The sequence below is a fragment of the Saccopteryx leptura genome, chromosome 10 (assembly GCF_036850995.1).
Source record: "Saccopteryx leptura isolate mSacLep1 chromosome 10, mSacLep1_pri_phased_curated, whole genome shotgun sequence".
In the NCBI taxonomy this organism is placed as follows: domain Eukaryota; kingdom Metazoa; phylum Chordata; class Mammalia; order Chiroptera; family Emballonuridae; genus Saccopteryx; species Saccopteryx leptura.
In genome coordinates, this window is record NC_089512.1 from 52,329,522 (window position 1) to 52,346,328 (window position 16,807).

A 16,807-nucleotide genomic window follows, 5' to 3' on the forward strand; every position below is an offset into this window, starting at 1 on the left:
GGGTCATGGCTTTTGGAAGGAGGCTTCATCACTGGTCAGCCCTTGGACAAGTCACCCACCTTGCTGGGCCTCACTTGCCTCATCTGAAACATGTAGCAGCCCTGGCTTGTCGGAAATACTCTACACGTGGAGGTCACTGTGGCTGCCAACCGCTTTGCCTCCTGCCTCCCCGTGGAGCACGGTACCGAATACGGGGCTCTCTGTCACACAAGGTAAAACGTTAGGCCTGTCTATGTGAATCTCCCCCACTGGGGATCTGGAGAAGAGGGAAGGTGGAGCCAGGAAGGCTTCGAAATGCTACACTTGTAAAGGAGCCCGGGGGTTCTCGAACCCAGCTTCGTGTAGCGTGTGGACAACGGACACTGCCACGGGGCTGCCGGGTAGGGAAAAGCTTTCAACGCACACATCACAGGGCCACAGCCTCGCACGGTGCCTGCGGCTCAGGGCTCTGGCCACAGGCGTTCCTAGACTTTGGAGTCTGTGTTGGGCTTGGGGTGAGGCAGGCCCGAGCTCCAGCTCTGGTTGAACCGCTCACTAGCTAGGTGACTAGACGATTTCCTCAACCCTATGTTCTCTCCAGGGCCGGAAATATATTTTATGGCCTCGGGTAGTACAGAAACACAAGTACATGTATACACCCCTGAGACAAAAGGTTCCCAGAAAATTATTTGCTACTCAAAGCACTTAAAAAATAATTTAAAAAATATTCTGATTGAATTCACTGAACTGATTTACTGTCCACTGATAGGTTGTGATCTGAAGTTTAAAAGCACTGATGTAGCCTGACCTGTGGTGGTGCAGTGGATAAAGCGTCGACCTGGAAATGCTGAGGTTGCCGGTTCGAAATCCTGGGCTTGCCTGGTCAAGGCACATGTGGGAGTTGATGCTTCCAGCTCCTCCCCCCCTTCTCTTTCTCTGTCTCTCCTCTCTCTCTCTCTGTCTCTCCCTCTCTGCTCTAAAATGAATAAAAAAAAAAAAACCTAAAAAAACAAAACAAAAAACAAACAAATCTTAAAAAAAAATAAATAAAAACACTGATGAACTTGATGATAAACTTGTCTTAATGGTTTAGTCTTTGAAAGGGGGGGTAATATATCTTGTAGGATCATTCTTAGGGTTAAATATAGTGAGTGACACTGTGAAGCCTCTGGCTCAGTGCCTGGCACAACCTAGGTGGTCACTGAGTGTTAATCATCATCATTGCCATCATCCATTAACCCAGTGGTCCCCAACCTTTTTTGGGCCACGGACCGCTTTAATGTCAGAAAATATTTTCACAGACCAGCCTTTAGGGTGGGACGGATAAATGTATCACGTGACTGAGACAAGCGTCAAGAGTGAGTCTTAGACGGATGTAATAGAGGGAATCTGGTCATTTTAAAAAATAAAACATCGTTCAGACTTAAATATAAGTAAAATGGAAATAATGTAAGTTATTTATTCTTTCTCTGCGGACTGGTACCAAATGGCCCATGGAGTGGTACTGGTCCACAGTCCGGGGGTTGGGGACCACTGCATTAACCCATAATAACAAAATAAAATTGGATCAAACCAAAGTAATTCATAAAAACCTAAAAGTATTTTTTATGGTTCTTCTGGTTCCAGGGTCAGCAAACTACCTCCTCGGGCCAAATCCTGCCCACTGCCTGTGTCTGCAAATAAAGCTTTACTGGAACACAGCCACGGTCATCTGTTTAGATATTATCTATGGCTGCACGAGTGCTACAAGGACAGAGGCGAGCAACTGTGACCAAGACTGTGTGGCTGCAAAGTCTTAAAATATCCACTTTCTTCCTTTGACAGGAAAAGTTTGCCAACCCCTGCTTTAGTCAATGGAATATTATGTGGTCCACTTCAGGGAAAAAAAAAAAAGATGCCTGTGAGGCCTATGTGGCAACATGGAAAAGTATTTATAAGTATAAAAAGTGGGATAAAGGAACTTTCTGTGAAACAAACCTCCTTCAATGTTACTGAGACATTTCTGCCATAAAGGAGGGAGGCAGATGTGGAGAAGCCTGGTAACCATGGTGATTTTTAGGGGCTGCTTTTCTGGGCCCCTTACCCTCCTGTCCTCCAGCCCAGACGGGCACGGGATGGGGGGTGGGGTGGTGGTTTCAAATTCCCAGAGAGGGGCTGGCAGGCAAGCCAGCCAGCCAAGCCCACAAGCCAAACATCTGCTTGGACAAAGATTTGGAAGTCCCTTTGCCACAAATATGTCCCTTGTTGGGGCTGGAGTCTGCCAGCTTCTGAGTTCCTGTCTGAGAGGCAGACCTCGGTGGAAGGGCGGGGACCCGGGCCCCTAGTCCCTCCTCTGTGCATTCTTGTGAGAAGATTGGGGCGGGGCCACCCTGTCATTTGGACCAAATTAATAAATCTTCACAAGTTCAAGGATGGTCTTTACTTCTCTCAACCTATTCCTCACCCCTTAGTCACTTTCTCTGGCATGGCTTGGCCTGCAAGAGGGGTGGTGTCGGGGAGGGCGGGGGGCAGGGACAGTAAGAGCTAGAGGGTGGGGACTGCATTAATGTTATGTTCTGGCTTCCTTGCCCTTCTTCAGTTACATGTTTGAGGTGTAGGAAGGGCGGAAATGCCTGGGCAGAATGACCGTGCCCAGGAAATCTGTATATTCAATTTCTGAGAGGACATCCAGTAAGCATTCTGAACGCAGGGAAATGGTTGGGTGGAGATGCTGACAATCAGAGCAGTAAGGTCATTGCCTGCTGGGTGTGCAGGCACCCATAGGCTCCATCCAGGTGGGAGAGGTGGGGGGCGGGCAGGGAAGTGAGTCTGGGGCTTCACTGTTCTGGTATGAAAGGGTCCAGGTTGCTGGAATTGGCAGCTCTGTGGCCACGGAACCCTTTGAAGCCCCCATGACCCATGGTGGGTGGTAGTAGGATGGGGCAGGCAAGTCCTTCTGTTGTTCTTGGCATGCAGACAAGAGGCCCCCAAATTCTCCACTGGGCAGCTGTGAGTTACTCCAAACATGGCCATTCACCCCAGCAAACCTCAATGCATACTCCTCGTGTTGTACCCACACTGCTGGGCCCCGCCCAGTACTTCCCAGACTACACTGGTCTGTGATGCAGCAAGACTAAGGATGAAATCCCAGCCCCACCTCTTATCAGCAGGCTGGTATGCCTCAGGCTCCACATCTGTGAAATGGGTATAACAATCCCAACCTCTCTCGCTGGTTATTAAGGGATGCAAATCGTTTACTACACTGTGTAGTAAACGATTCCCTCCTGTCCACACACACACAGTGGGGCCAGTGAAGGCAAGAGAGGGAGGCTAAATATGATATTTCTGGGTTTTTAATTGGCCTCACTGATGTAAAGGGCATGCTTTGGGAGGGACAGGGGATGAGTTAGTATCTGGCATATTTCTGCCTTGGTGTGCCCTCATGAAGAGGAATACTCTGAAGGCATTGCCCATGGTGTCCCGCCTCTCCTAAACTCAGGGTAATAACAACACTCTCAGAGGACTGCTTAACAGTCCACGTGGGCAGCCACAGCCCTTGGGTTCATTCTCAGAGGGGCCACGGCTAATTTTAGGTTTCCCTGTCCTGTCAGGGGGCCCTGTCTGAAGGCCTGGGGGCTGAACGCTGGGGGTCGGGTGCAGATCTGCAAAATATGCTCAGATTCGTATAGCTGGACAGCTCTGGCCAGTGGGGAAGGTCGGGCTCAGATGGCATCGTCCCCGCCACCCGGCTACTCCTCCGTTACCTGGCTTCACTCAGAACTCAGCCTGCGGGTGGGATTCCACACAGGCGAGTTGGGAAAAGTTTTTGGCAATAGGGCCCCTCTGGGCTGGATAACCTTTTCCTCTGAGGACACTTTGGTGGACGGGCTGTGAGGAAGGACTCAACAGCTTGACCCTGCTCGCTGAAGTCTGAGTCCCTTCTAAGGTCTCTGAAGGTCATGACTGTGACAGGCGGAGCTGAAGCATGATGGAGCCAAGTGAGCTCACAGGAGAACTGGCCCCCAGGGCCAGCGCACACAGCAGAGAGAAAAGTGGGAGCTCATGGCCTCAGACTACAGTGTAGTGTATGATCAAAAACAAGGATACAAAGCAGTGTGTCAGATTCTGTGCCTGTGTTTCCAGATCTCCCCACGGACAACTCAAAGAACACGAGTGGTATATAGTGTTCTCCAAGCTGGACTCCCTGAGCTAGGAGGCCAAAGAAATCTGAAATATGCCAGGTTTTCATCTCCTGTACCCTCACCAGAGACCAAATTGCAGATATCATATTGCTGAGCTTATATATTAGGTCATTTTAACAGTGGTTTTCAAAGTGTGGCCCCCAGATCAGCGTCAGCATTGACCTGGGACTCATTACAAATGCAGATTCTCAGGCCATGCCTGTGCCTACTAAATAGGAAACTCTGGCATGGGTCCCAGCCCTCTGAATTTGAACAGACCTTCTTGGCAATTTTAGTTTGAGAACCACTGCTTTCGCCTGTAAAGACTCTGAGAAGTTCTGCTGTAAAGAAACCCATTTAGTTTTGTTCACTCCAATGTCTCCCAAACTTACAAGGCCAATGACCCTTTGATGGCACAATATCCATTAGCTTTCTGAGGACTAAGCCTTGGGAAGCAGGAAAGATGAACTTGGGGTCTGTCAGAGGTTGGTTTGAATCCCACAGCCTTTCTCACATCCCTGGGTGGTCAGGAGCTTTCAATCGGACCCTGCAGGGCTTAGCACTGCCCTTGGTTCATAGCAACACCCACTAAACTGAAGCTGCTAGCAACAGCAACAATGACCACGGTTAGGATGATAAACAGTGATATGTTACCAAGATAGTTCTAGTATAATAATTCCACACGTCCCTCTATTTTCCTCCATTGTTTTTCTCTGTAAAACTCTGTTTGGATTTGAGATGTCAGATTGAGTCCTAAAATTTTCTCCCCACACCCGGGTTCTTTAGTTGAATGCCCTGACCACTGCGAGTGAGGTTTGTGGCCCTCATCAGGGAAGCAAAAATCAGAACTTGTGCCTGATTCTTGGCTTTGGTAACTGTCCCACACTGCCCTTTCATGAGAAAGAAAAGGAGCACGGCACCCTGGATGGATGGATGGATGGTCACTTAATGTGACCACTCACTGGGATAAGGCAGAGCAGTTCAGGGAGTGCAGCCCACATCCACACCTACACGTGGCATTGCTGGGCACACACAGTCTACGGCCTCGCGGGCTATCTCGCTGCCTTTATCGGATTTGCTCCCTGGCTTCAAGGAGACAACGAGGAAGTTAAACAGTCTGGAACAGGTAACAAGCACGGTTACAACTTTAGAAATACTACTGGATCCTTGTTCTTCTGCTTAGTAACTAGACAACCTTGGAAAAGTTACCTATCCTCGCTGAATCTCTGATTCCTCATCTATAAAATGGGGTCGGTGACATTCACCCCACCAGGCAACTGTGCAAATTAAACAAAGACCCTGAAAGAGTGAGCATAGCATTTGGCACGGAGCAGGTGCTTAATAAATATGACCTTGAGAGCTCACCGTACTCCAGGACAAAATGGCCATCCAAATTGTCCCCACCTTCCCAGGCTCAATTTAGTTTGAATGTTCATTTATTCATTCATTTTTTTTATTCTTTCATGGATCACATTTTTACTGAGCACCTACTGTCTCTATTGAAGGCACTTGTTACAGATACAGTGATGAACAAGACAAGACCTTGACCTCTAGAGGCAGTGACAGACCTGAAGCCACTAATTACATAAGTAGTTACTGAAGTTAGATTAGGATTAGGGTAAAGAAGGAGAACCCTGTCTTCCCCAGTCAGCCCAGGTCAATCAATAATGGCTTCCTTTGGAGTCCCTGTCTTATTTTCTGACTGTGGAATCTGCCATTTATTTTCTGGTCTTGTTTAAATGCTTCCTAAGTGTCCAAACTGCTTCCTACAGTTGATTTAGGCAGGTACCTGGGATCTCAAGCCACCTTTGCCTCGCTTCCACACTGAACAAAATGTGGGGGCTGAGTCAAAGGTAAACTACATGTTTACATCAGCATCTCTCTCGGGAATGGCAACTGGGAAATGTCACAATGACTTAAAGTCTTCTTCCAACTTGGAATCGCACAGTATTTACTCTTAAGGACAAATGACTATTTGAGGGTGCACAGAAGGCAGAGTTGGGGAGGAGATTAGTTTATAAAACATGATCACTTAATCTAATTTTTAAAAAAGTCCCAGAACATGTATTCTTCCTGAGAAATGGGTCAACATCATGGCCAAAGGTGTGGTAGAGAAAATACATGTTGTTCTTTTGTCTTACACTTGTGAGATAAATAGTTAATCGGACAGTAATCCCAAATAAACGTGCCGACAACATGTGGGGTGGAGATGCAGGACTTGAGTGTGAGATGACAAGTTTGAGGCACCGCAGCAGGGAAGAAAGAGGCTAGCCCTCTCTGGATGTGGCATTGTCTGGGCTGGTGTTCCCCTGGGATGTCTGGCTCAGACAGGTCACTGCCATCCTGTTCCCAGCCAGTCGGGCAATTTACTTGAGGATCCTGTGTGCTTTTATCTCCAAATGTCAAACAGGAGTATGAAGCCCCTTGACTGATGAGGGGGTTGGGGGTGTGTGTGCAAAGGGAGCTGGCAGCAGTGAAGCCTAGCACACGGCAGCCCCAGTGACCACAGTCTCAAGCTGTCCTTTCATGTCTTGGGAAATAAAACAAGGCAAACCCACCCCTGAGGCTTTCACCGCCCAGGCCCTGGCTCCCCTTTGCGTGTTCTCAAACTGCCTCCCGCGGCTCCCCACACCCCAGCACAGCGCCCACACTCGAGGGAAACCTTTCCCTACCAGGGAAAACGGCTCAGATCCCATGGAACCTCCCCCGGGAAGCCGGCCACAGCTCCCATGGCCCTCAGAGTAAAGCCAGGAGACCACAGCTTTCTCCAGTGTGGGGACAGTGTCCTCTGCTCGTCTGACAGTACAGGCTGACCCGTACTTAGTGACGGATGGCTGGATGGCCCACTCTTCAGGAAGCGTGCCCCTGCTGACCTGGCCAGCCTTGTGTCCTGCCTCCCCCCAGCTCACCAAGCTTTCAGTCACATGGGACTTCACCCAATCTTCTCACTCCACTGCGCTCTCTGGAACTTTTGCGGCACATGCTCTCACCTCTTTAGGGACGCACAGGTATTCCCCTGAAAGCCCAAAGGCCTGGGTGGCTAACACGTCTTCTGAGACCAGCATGGGCCTCAGCTCCTAATCCAAACCAACCTTCACCCCAAGCAAGATCAGATGCCCTCTCTCTAGGCTGTGGCAGTTTGTGACTGCCACTGGACAGTGAGACCCTGGAGGGCAGTGACCTTGTATTATGTTCCACAGGACAGTGCCAGGCACAGGGTATGAGTGCTGAATAGCTGCTGGAGGCATGACTGTATGAATGAGGGCCCAAATGAGCAGAAGGAGCCGGGAGCTGGGCCTTGACCATGCAGTCCTGGCCCGGGCGGGTGCAGCAGCCCAGAGACCTGGGAGCAACTTACGTATTCTTTGGTTGGGTCACCGATGCTGCCGTTGGTGGTCGGGGCGGCGGGCTCTGTGCCCTCTGGCTTTTCCTGCTGCTTGCTCTCCTCCTTGGGCAAACCACCCTGCCCAGGGAGGGCCACTTCTCCCACGCCGAGGGCCTCGCTCTTATACTGCTTGACAAACTCTTCCATTAGTTTCAGCTCATTCTCCAAAAGTCCGCGGCAGCGAGAGGGGTCCTGGTCGTAGATGGGGAGCTGGTGCATGAGCTGGCGGCGGCGGTAGTAGGCACCCTCGGTGCCTGTCACTGGCTGCTTCTCCTTGGGGATGAGCTCCATGTACTGCAGGCCCTGGGCGGGGGGAGAGAAACCCACCGTCATCCTCACGCCCCCAGGCAGAGACCTGAGAACTGGCCACATCTGCAATTGGTGAGCAATTTCCAGCTTCTTCAGGTTTTCAGGGAACCCAGGGATTCTTTTTATTTTATTTAATTAATTTATTTCTTTACAGGGACAGAGAGAGAGTCAGAGAGAGGGACAGATAGGGACAGACAGACAGGAACGGAAATATGAGAAACATCAATCATCAGTTTTTTGTTGCGACACCTTAGTTGTTCATTGATTGCTTTCTCATATGTGCCTTGACCGCGGGCCTTCAGCAGACTGAGGAACCCCTTGCTGGAGCCAGCGACCTTGGGTCCAAGCTGGTGAGCTTTGCTCAAACCAGAGGAGACTGCGCTCAAGCTGGCGCGACCTCGGGGTCTCGAACCTGAGTCCTTCCGCATCCCAGTCCGACGCTCTATCCATTGCGCCACCGCCTGGTTAGGGGGAACCCAGGGATTCTTAAGGAAGGAATGTTGAGAATTTTGGTGACAATCATAAGAGGCCTAAATAAGCTTTCACTCTCCCCCATGTGGTAGCCTCAGGTCACTTTCTTGATGAGAATGATGTGATTTAAGTAGATGTTCATTTTGGATTTGCTGGCTGTGTAACAGGGATTTTGTTTCCTTCAAAATGGAATATTTTTACTTTACTTACCTCACATCGATGTTCCCAATTAAAAACAAAGTTTAAAATCGCTTTTCTTAGAAAAAGTATAACTAAATCATTATGGACATAAGGTTTTTCATGGTTTATTAATTAAAAAATATGCAAAAAGACACCTTTAATAGTAGAATCAACAAGGTCTCAAGTCAATAACATTTCCTCGTTGATAAGAATGGTAACCATCTGAATATTAATATGTTCAGAGATAACTGTCCAATTTGGCCTTTTAAACCCCCACCCCCTGAAATCTTTTAGTTGGGTGGGTCCCAGGGATAGGGAGATAGGAGGCAATAAAGGTCACGGTGATACAGCATGAGGAACTGTGAAGGGCAAAGTGTTTATCCTTGACGACTGTTCTCCCCTTCTGTGCCTGACCTTGACCACGACCTTGACACCCCCTACCATGTTGCCCGACTTCCACTGCTCAAGAGTCGGCTGCCCTATTGACTCCTTCAGATGGCGCATGAGCCATCTACGACCTCCCCATCTACGACCAGGACCCCTCTCGCTGCCTGCCTCCTACCACGCCACTGGGCTGGACTCCTCTTGGAACTGTGTGAATCAACTGGGAAACTCATCCTGCATTTATAATGAGCAGTCCAGTTGTTTGCTTTTAGGAAGCAGGGGGAAGGAACCTGGGGTGGGTACTAGTCTAGAGCCTGGTATTTGCTGAGTTTCATTGTACATAAATTCTGGATAAGAGTGTTTTTAGAAAAGGGAGAGTAGGTGACCCTGGATACTGTGGGACTCATCAATGGAAGGGCGCCGATGGACGTTCCCTCGGGACTCTGCCCTACATCCGGGATACCTGGCTGAGATGCCTTCCGGCACTGTGGACGCACAGCACACCCTGTTAATCCCTGATCATTGGTACAGTCCCTGATAATTTTGGGGGTGCTTTCCCAGATGTGGAAGATGGCCTGGCTTGTGAACAGAGCCCTGGGGTGTTAGGAAATTTGGGTTTCTAGCTCCAGCCCTCCCGCTGTTCTCCGTGTAAGACCGAGAGAGTACCCAACCCCTCTGGGCCTGTTTCCTCATCTGCAAAGTTCAGGGTAGACTGCATAGTCGTGTGCTCCTGACGATCATGAGAAGCCTCCCTTGATCTTCACTACAACTAAAAGAGAGATGAGCAGTAGCACTAACCTGGGCTTGCAACCCATGCAAGGGGCTGAGGTGGTAATGGATTTTTGTTGGCCAAAGAGGCCAAGATGCTTCACCTAACATGCAGAAGAACAAGAATCTCCATGGAGCCGCACAGCTGACTACACATCTAGAAAGTGCTTATTCTTGAACCTGTCTTGGGAAGGCCAGGCTGCCCTATGCCTTTTCTTTTGATCAGTGTGAAAGTGCAGGGGCTTCCAGCACAAACATGCCTGACCTGCTCGGCTGAGGACGCCAGTCTCCAACTTTATGCTGCATAAGAACCACTTGGAGACTTAGCGCAGTTTCCTGGGCCCACCCAAAGACTCTGACTTAGGAGTCTGGGGGGAGGGGGCTGGAAGTGAGACCTTTTACAGGTCTTCCTGGGGGGTCAGAAGCAGGACATCTGAGGGTCAGGGCCTCTCTGGGGACAGTGGATCGAGGGAGTGAATGTGACCATCTCGAGCACAGGGGAAGCATCAGTCCCATAACCAGTCGACAGAGGCAAGGTTTAGGGCCTTGGGGGATGGTTAGGGGACAGTCCCTGGGGGGAAAACACCCACACCAGCTCTTCCCATTTACTGCCTGGGGCCTGCCCTGCTCCCAGGATCTGAGGAAGGATTTTGGAGAAGTGGAAGTGGGGGTTTTGCTCACTCTGCGGGAATGTGTTGAACAGTCTGTCACACAGTGGACTCAGCCCAGGGGGAGAGTCACCTTTTTAATGAAGGATACCCACTGCCTAAGGGTAGTTTAAGAAATGATAGGATGACCTGTGATGGTGCAGTGGATAAAGTGTCAACCTGGAATCGCTGAGGTTACCGGTTCAAAACCCTGGGCTTGCCTGGTCAAGGCACATATGGGAGTTGATGCTTCTTGCTCCTCCCCCTTCTCTCTCTCTCTCTCTCTCTCTCTCCCCCCTTTCTCTCTCTCTCTCTCTCTCCCCTCTCGATAATAAATAAATTTAAAAAAAAATCTTAAAAAAAAAGAAATGATAGGAATAGCTAACATGTGGCACTTACCACATTCTAGAAATTCTCTAGGTGCTTTATATATGTGAACCCATTTAATTCTGACAATACCTCTAGGAGGAAGGTACTCATATGACCTCTTGGGAAACTGAGGCACAGAGAAGTTAAGTAAGTCCCCAGGGTCACACAGTTAGTATGTGGTAGAGACAGCTCTGAGCTTGGCAGCTTGGGTCTCAACCCCTTCTATAGAAGACAGATGATTTACGAAGAGAAAACTCTGTCCCCCGACCCCGGGGGGAGTTTCCCTTTGTCGCCATGTCAGGGTGGGGGGACTGGGTACATATTGCCTGGTACCGGGATTGCCCAGGGCAGAGTCATATGCCTGAGATATGCCTGTGGCTCTGGCCTTAAAGGGCCTGCACCCCTTCCTGCTCAGCTGTACAAATCCACTCTGTGGTTGAAGTCCCAGAGCAGCGGCCTTGCCGGCCAGCCTCTTATTGATCTCTGCGTTCACAGTGTCCTTTCATGGCTCTGTCCTGATTGTGTGTATCTGTGGCTTACAGAACTCATGGGTTCTTGGATGGGGCCCAGGAGACGGGCAGTTTCCCTTCTCAGGGATGCAATGATCCTGTTGCAGCTTCAAGCCCCAGCTGGGTACCAGCTCTTAGCCTTTCCACTGTTACGGGCATGACATCCAGCTGCCACTGTGTGTTTTGTGATGGCTGGCCTGGCCCGGCTGGCCTGACACTCTTGCCTACGCTTCCTAGTCACACACCCAGGACAGTCATTACTAATCACCCTGACGAGGGTCTCAGAGTCCGTCTCACCCAGCTCTTCAGGAAATCTCTGTAGACTGCACAGACCTGGGACAGGAATGATGGGGTGAGAGCACTGGGCCTGGGTCAGCTGCCTGTGCCACTCAGAGCCTGTAAGAGAACGTCCCAGGTCTCCAGGAAGCTGACCAAGGTCATGTGTCCAAAGTCTTTCGCAAGATGCCTTTTCTCAGCCCAGCTGGAAGGGCTGGTTTAGGTTTTAAGTTTTTCATGAGGATCTTTCTGAATCCCTTGGTGCTCTGTGTCTGGCTGGGATGTCGTGGGTGAAGAGATTCCCAGAATCAGGTTTAATCAGGAGAGAAATCAAAAGCACAGAGAAAAGTGGAAGGGCAGGGAGTTCTACCCTCAGGACTTGGCTGGAGTCAGTCCCCATGGATTCCGGGACTGGAAGACCCCGCCCTGACTCTGCCCATCCTGACTCTGCCTGTCCTGACTCTGCTCCAGCTCTCAAACAAGGACAGAAATGGGCTTCATTGTAGGAGGGGTCAGTTTTGGTCAATAGTGGTCACCTGGAGTGCTGCGTTGAGAAGGATTCTGAGGACGGTGAAGCTCAAGGGGAGACAGTGCTGACTCATCAGCACTGCTTGTCTTGGATGTGGGAGGGGAGGTGACGTATGAGTAAGTGCTGCCTCTGCGTAAACTGCTCACAAGCCTGTCCCTATAAAATGGGGCAGTAATGGCCCAGCACAGAGGGAGTGCTGAGGTGTGGATATCACAGGCAAGATGCTCACTAGATGCTGGTTCCCTTCATCTTCTCCATCTCGCCTCCTCCCAAATCCTGACTAGCTTTTAAAGACCCATTTGACCCCTCCCCCTGTTCTTGGAAGCCTTCCCTAGAAATGCTAATCCAAGATACCTGTCTCCCCTTCCACCTGCCCAGTTCACCTGGCCTGGCTGGTAGGGAGACAGCCCAAGCTTTGGACTCAGGACCTGACTCTAAGACCTGTCTCTGCCATTTAAATCAGCGGTGGGACATCTGGCTCGCAGTGCCTCCTCTCTGAGCCTCAGTTTCCCCTTCTGTAGATGAGGGTAGAAAGAGTACATCCCCAACACTGCTGGAAAATTAGGTGAGATGGTGCATGGATGGCTCTTAGCATAGTGTCTGGCTCATAATATAAATATACATACTTGATAAATATTATCAATTAGGTTTACTATGACCAGTTTTTAAAGGCTTAAGAATTTCTCCGGCTTTCACTTGGGTCAGAAAGATGACAGCAAGATTGAGCCCCATTTCCAAAATATAATCAGTCCTGATCACTTGGGAATTAAAAATAAGGCTGGGAAGGTGAGTAGGAATGGGGAGTTGTCCAATCTCAGAAATGTGGCTTGCTCGGCAGGCCAGACGCAGGGCAGACAGAGGGTGCTTTATATTGTGTGGTTTTATGAGCCAGCGTTAATCATGGCTGACGATGTCGTCCTCTGATTAGTTCGGGGGCCCAACATTTGGGGTTCTCACCAGCCAGGTCCTGATGGCCACAGCCAGCTCTTTTATGAGCTGCTTGCTTTAGTTTCCACTTACATCTCAGAGACCCACTTGATGGCTTCCCCAGACCTGTGCACTGGAGGCAGACCCGCCTTCGGAACCAGCCGGTACGTTACGGCACTGCTGTTGTTTGGTGCCACCCTCTGTGGCCTGGAATCTGCCCTTGCCTTGCCCCTCAAACTGGCCAAGGCCAATGAACCATTCCGAGCTTCCTGAAATGTAAAATAATTCCTACCTCACAGGGTGGCTGAGCTCACAATTGCTATTAGTGTTCTTTTAAAATATGCTTTTCTTTTCTTTTTTTCTTCTTTTTCCAAGTGAGAGGAAGGGAGATAGACAGACTCCTGCATACGCCCCTACTGGGATCCACCCAGCGACCTGCATCTGGGGCTGATGCTCTGCCTATCTGGGGCCATTTTCGCACCCAAGCTTATTTTAGTGCCTGAGGCAGATGCACTCAGACCAATTGAGCCATGGCTGCAGGAGAAGAAGAAAGAGAGAGAGAGAGAAGGGGGAGGGGAGGGGGAGGAAGGAGAAGCAGATGGTTGCTTCTCCTGTGTGCCCTGACCAGGAATTGAACCCGGGACATCCACAGGCTGGGCCAACAATCAACCACTGAGCCACTGGCCAGAGCTAAAATATGCTTTTCAAAAAGTACAGCTTTAAAAAAAAAAATCAATCTTTGCATCTGTTCTCTTTATCTAGAGGACATTTGCCCCCCTTACACTATGGATTGGAACTGTGCTGCTCCAACTCTCTATGGTGAAGCATAAAGGTTGTTGGGGCGGTTTTTCTTCCTATTGCAGAGGGACTTGCGGGCTCCCTGCATGGGATGAGGAGGTGGCACATGCCACGCGAGACCTTCACATGAGTCTGACCACAGGGAAAGAGGGTTCTCTGATCACACGTTTGATGTCAATTGCTACAAAAATTTCCCCACATTTTTACTCAGTTTCTGTACCTCTCGTTGTGGGCCAATCGCAAGGATTTTGTAAAATAGCAACAGACCACACGTGGTATGTCACTGGCCAGGAGGGTGACGTAGCACCGATCCTCAAGCCCACCACATGCCCTGCGCGGTAGAAGGGGCTGAAGAGATATGACAGTGCACAGGGCAGGATGGTGTCTGCCCTCATGGGCCTTGCTTCACTCACGAGACAACTATAGTTTGCTTCTAAAAGCTTCTAAATAAACAATGGAGAACCAAAAGAGAGAAAAAGAGCAGGAGGGTGGGTGGCACCTACTGTTGTTTGGATAGTTAGAGATTTTACTGTCCGAAGGACCCAGCCAGGAAAGAACAGGGAAAGGACATTTCAAGTAAGGGAACAGCAAGTACAAAGTCCCTGAGGAGGATGAGAGCTTAGAGCATTCTGTACAGGAAGGAGGAAGGTCAGTGTGCTGTAACATACTGAGTGACAGAGGTGTCGCAGGAGCCATGGGAGGAGCCTGTGGGGATGGAAACACACCTGACTCCAAAGGTTCTCCTTTTTCCCACAAGAAATGTCACTCAGTGTCAGGCTTGTGTCTCTAAAACTGTAGAACCTCTTTTAGCTTGTTAACTTGTAGAAATCATACAGGCCCTTGCTACGCCAGGTGTGGCCTGGGGACCAGCGGCATCAGCGTCGCCTGGGAGCTTGTCAGGAGTGTAGAATCTCAGGACCCGCCCACGCCTATCGGATGTATTTCAGCAAGCTCTCAGAGATTCATATATATGCTTATTAAAATCTGAGTGGTCCGCTGAGAATTGGGCAGTCCACTGGGTTTTAAAGATGGCTGCATGTGGCATTGCCTGGGGCATCATTTAAATGCTCACCTCTGCTAATTCTGATTCTATAGTGTGTCCATAAAGTCATGGTGCACTTTTGACCGGTCACAGGAAAGCAACAAAACACGACAGAAATGTGAAATCTGCACCAAATAAAAGGAAAACTCTCCCAGTTTCATACCTATTCAGTGCAGTTCGATGTGGACTCACGCATAGATTTTTTAGGGCTCCTTAGGTAGCTATCCCGTATTTCCCTCTACAGACTCGTCACTGACTAACAAATGGCCTACCAGAACGGGGTTTCTCCACCAAACTGCCGGTTTCCTTCAACTGCTTATCCCACCGAGTCATGTTATTCCTATGTGGTGGCACTTCGTTATAAATGCGCCGATATTCATGTTGCACTTTGGTCACGGATTTGAATTTAACAAGCCACAGAACACACTGAACTTTCCTCTGTACCGTCCACATCTCGACTGGCATGGCCGTGGGCTGCTCCGCTGTCTGTATACACGGTGTTACGTCATCATCTGCGCATGCCACATCATCCTACAGACACTGGGAGGGTTTTCCTTTTATTTGGTGCAGATTTCACATTTCTGTCATCTTTTGTTGCTTTCCTGTGACCGGTCAAAAGTGCACCACGACTTTACGGACATACTGTACAATCTGGAGCTTGTAAATTAATGGTCTGGGGCAGGGCTTGTGCTTGAGGACTTTTTACAGGTGCCCAGGAAATTCCAGCAGGTAGCCAGGGTGTGACTTTGTGCACATCACCTGTTCTCTGTGAGCCTTATTCTTTCTACCTTCCTCAGGGCTTCACCAACCATTCCCCCAGGCCTTCTCTGGGTGCCTCGTCCCTGCAGTAGTGGAAAGCCAGTATGGCTCTCCCTTCTAAGCCCACGAGACTTCAGCTGTTAGGAGACGCAAGGGCTGCTTCTCTGCTCTCCTGGTGCAAATGGCACATCCTAACCACTTGAAGGGGAAATGAACATTGCATGTAGATGAAGATAGCACGTAGAAAGTTCTAGATGATAAGCCATCCTCTGTTTAGAAGCGAGGAGCCCACCCACAGGGAGCTATGTTCAACCCGGTACTAGAGTAGGACAGGCCTTTAGAGTTCATATGGGCACCTCTACCCATTTAATGAATGAGGAAAACTGAAGCCCGGAGAGTCTTCACTTCAAGATTACATTGTGAAATAGGAACAGAATGAAACCATAGTCATTCCTACTATTTCTGTAAACTTCCCCTCTTCTTACCTTGTCCTTGAAACTCGGGAGCCTGTGGCAGGGCTAACATTTGCAAGGGCATGTGGCATGGCTAACCACTTGGATGGAGGAGGCTGTCTTACCAGTTTCTGGTTTACTCCGGGGGGAGCCCACTCATAGGTGATGGTGTCAAAGGTGGGATCTTTCCCAGTGGCAATGGGATTGGTCATGATCATCCGGTTCCTCTTGTAAATCCGGATGCCGTCCCCACCTTTCACCCGGGCCGTGAGGGTGGAATACTTGGAGTCCATCAGCAAGCGGCCAATCTTCCGATCATCTTCCAGGTCGGAGCTCAGGCAGTGGTCCTCTTGGCTGCATTTGCATGACTTGCATATTTTCCTGGTGCGGGCAGAGAAGGGGACAAGTCAGATCAGCCTCCAGAAAAGGGAGGCAGAGCCTCCCACTGGCAGGAGCTACCCTTTTGAAAGCAAGCACAAAGTTTAACTTGAATAACTTGGAAAGGTTAGCAGCAGGCACATGGTGCCCTGAGACCAATGGGCCTTTGTGGTTGGGTGCATCTGGGGGACTCTGTCTTTCTATCTGTCTGTCTGCCTGGGGGGATTGTGGAACATGACTGTTGCTGGAAAAACAGAAACACATTTTCCCTCATGGTGGTTGTCGTAGCAAATGCTGGTTCATTCATTAGAGATGCTTTAAAGCAGGAGTCTTCACAGTCATGGGCTGAGCCCAGCCCATAACCTATTCAATATAAATAAAGTTTTATTGGAACAACGTCATGAACATTCACTTGCATATCTTCTGTAGCTGGCTACAGTGCCAGACTTGTGTAGCTGCAGCAGAGACTATCTGGCCCTAAAGTC

At 49.7% G+C, this 16,807-nt stretch overlaps 1 protein-coding gene across 1 annotated transcript in view; it reads right to left on the minus strand.

The window, feature by feature from the left end:
• LMCD1 (LIM and cysteine rich domains 1) overlaps nt 1–16,807 on the minus strand; it is a 68,657-nt gene that overhangs the window by 8,618 nt on the left and 43,232 nt on the right. Inside the window, exons 3-4 of the mRNA XM_066351484.1 lie at nt 16,070–16,325; nt 7,498–7,827 (exon numbers count right to left, since the gene is read on the minus strand). Of these exons, the coding sequence (XP_066207581.1) occupies nt 7,498–7,827; nt 16,070–16,325 (586 nt within the window). The remainder of the gene's footprint in view (nt 1–7,497; nt 7,828–16,069; nt 16,326–16,807) is intronic.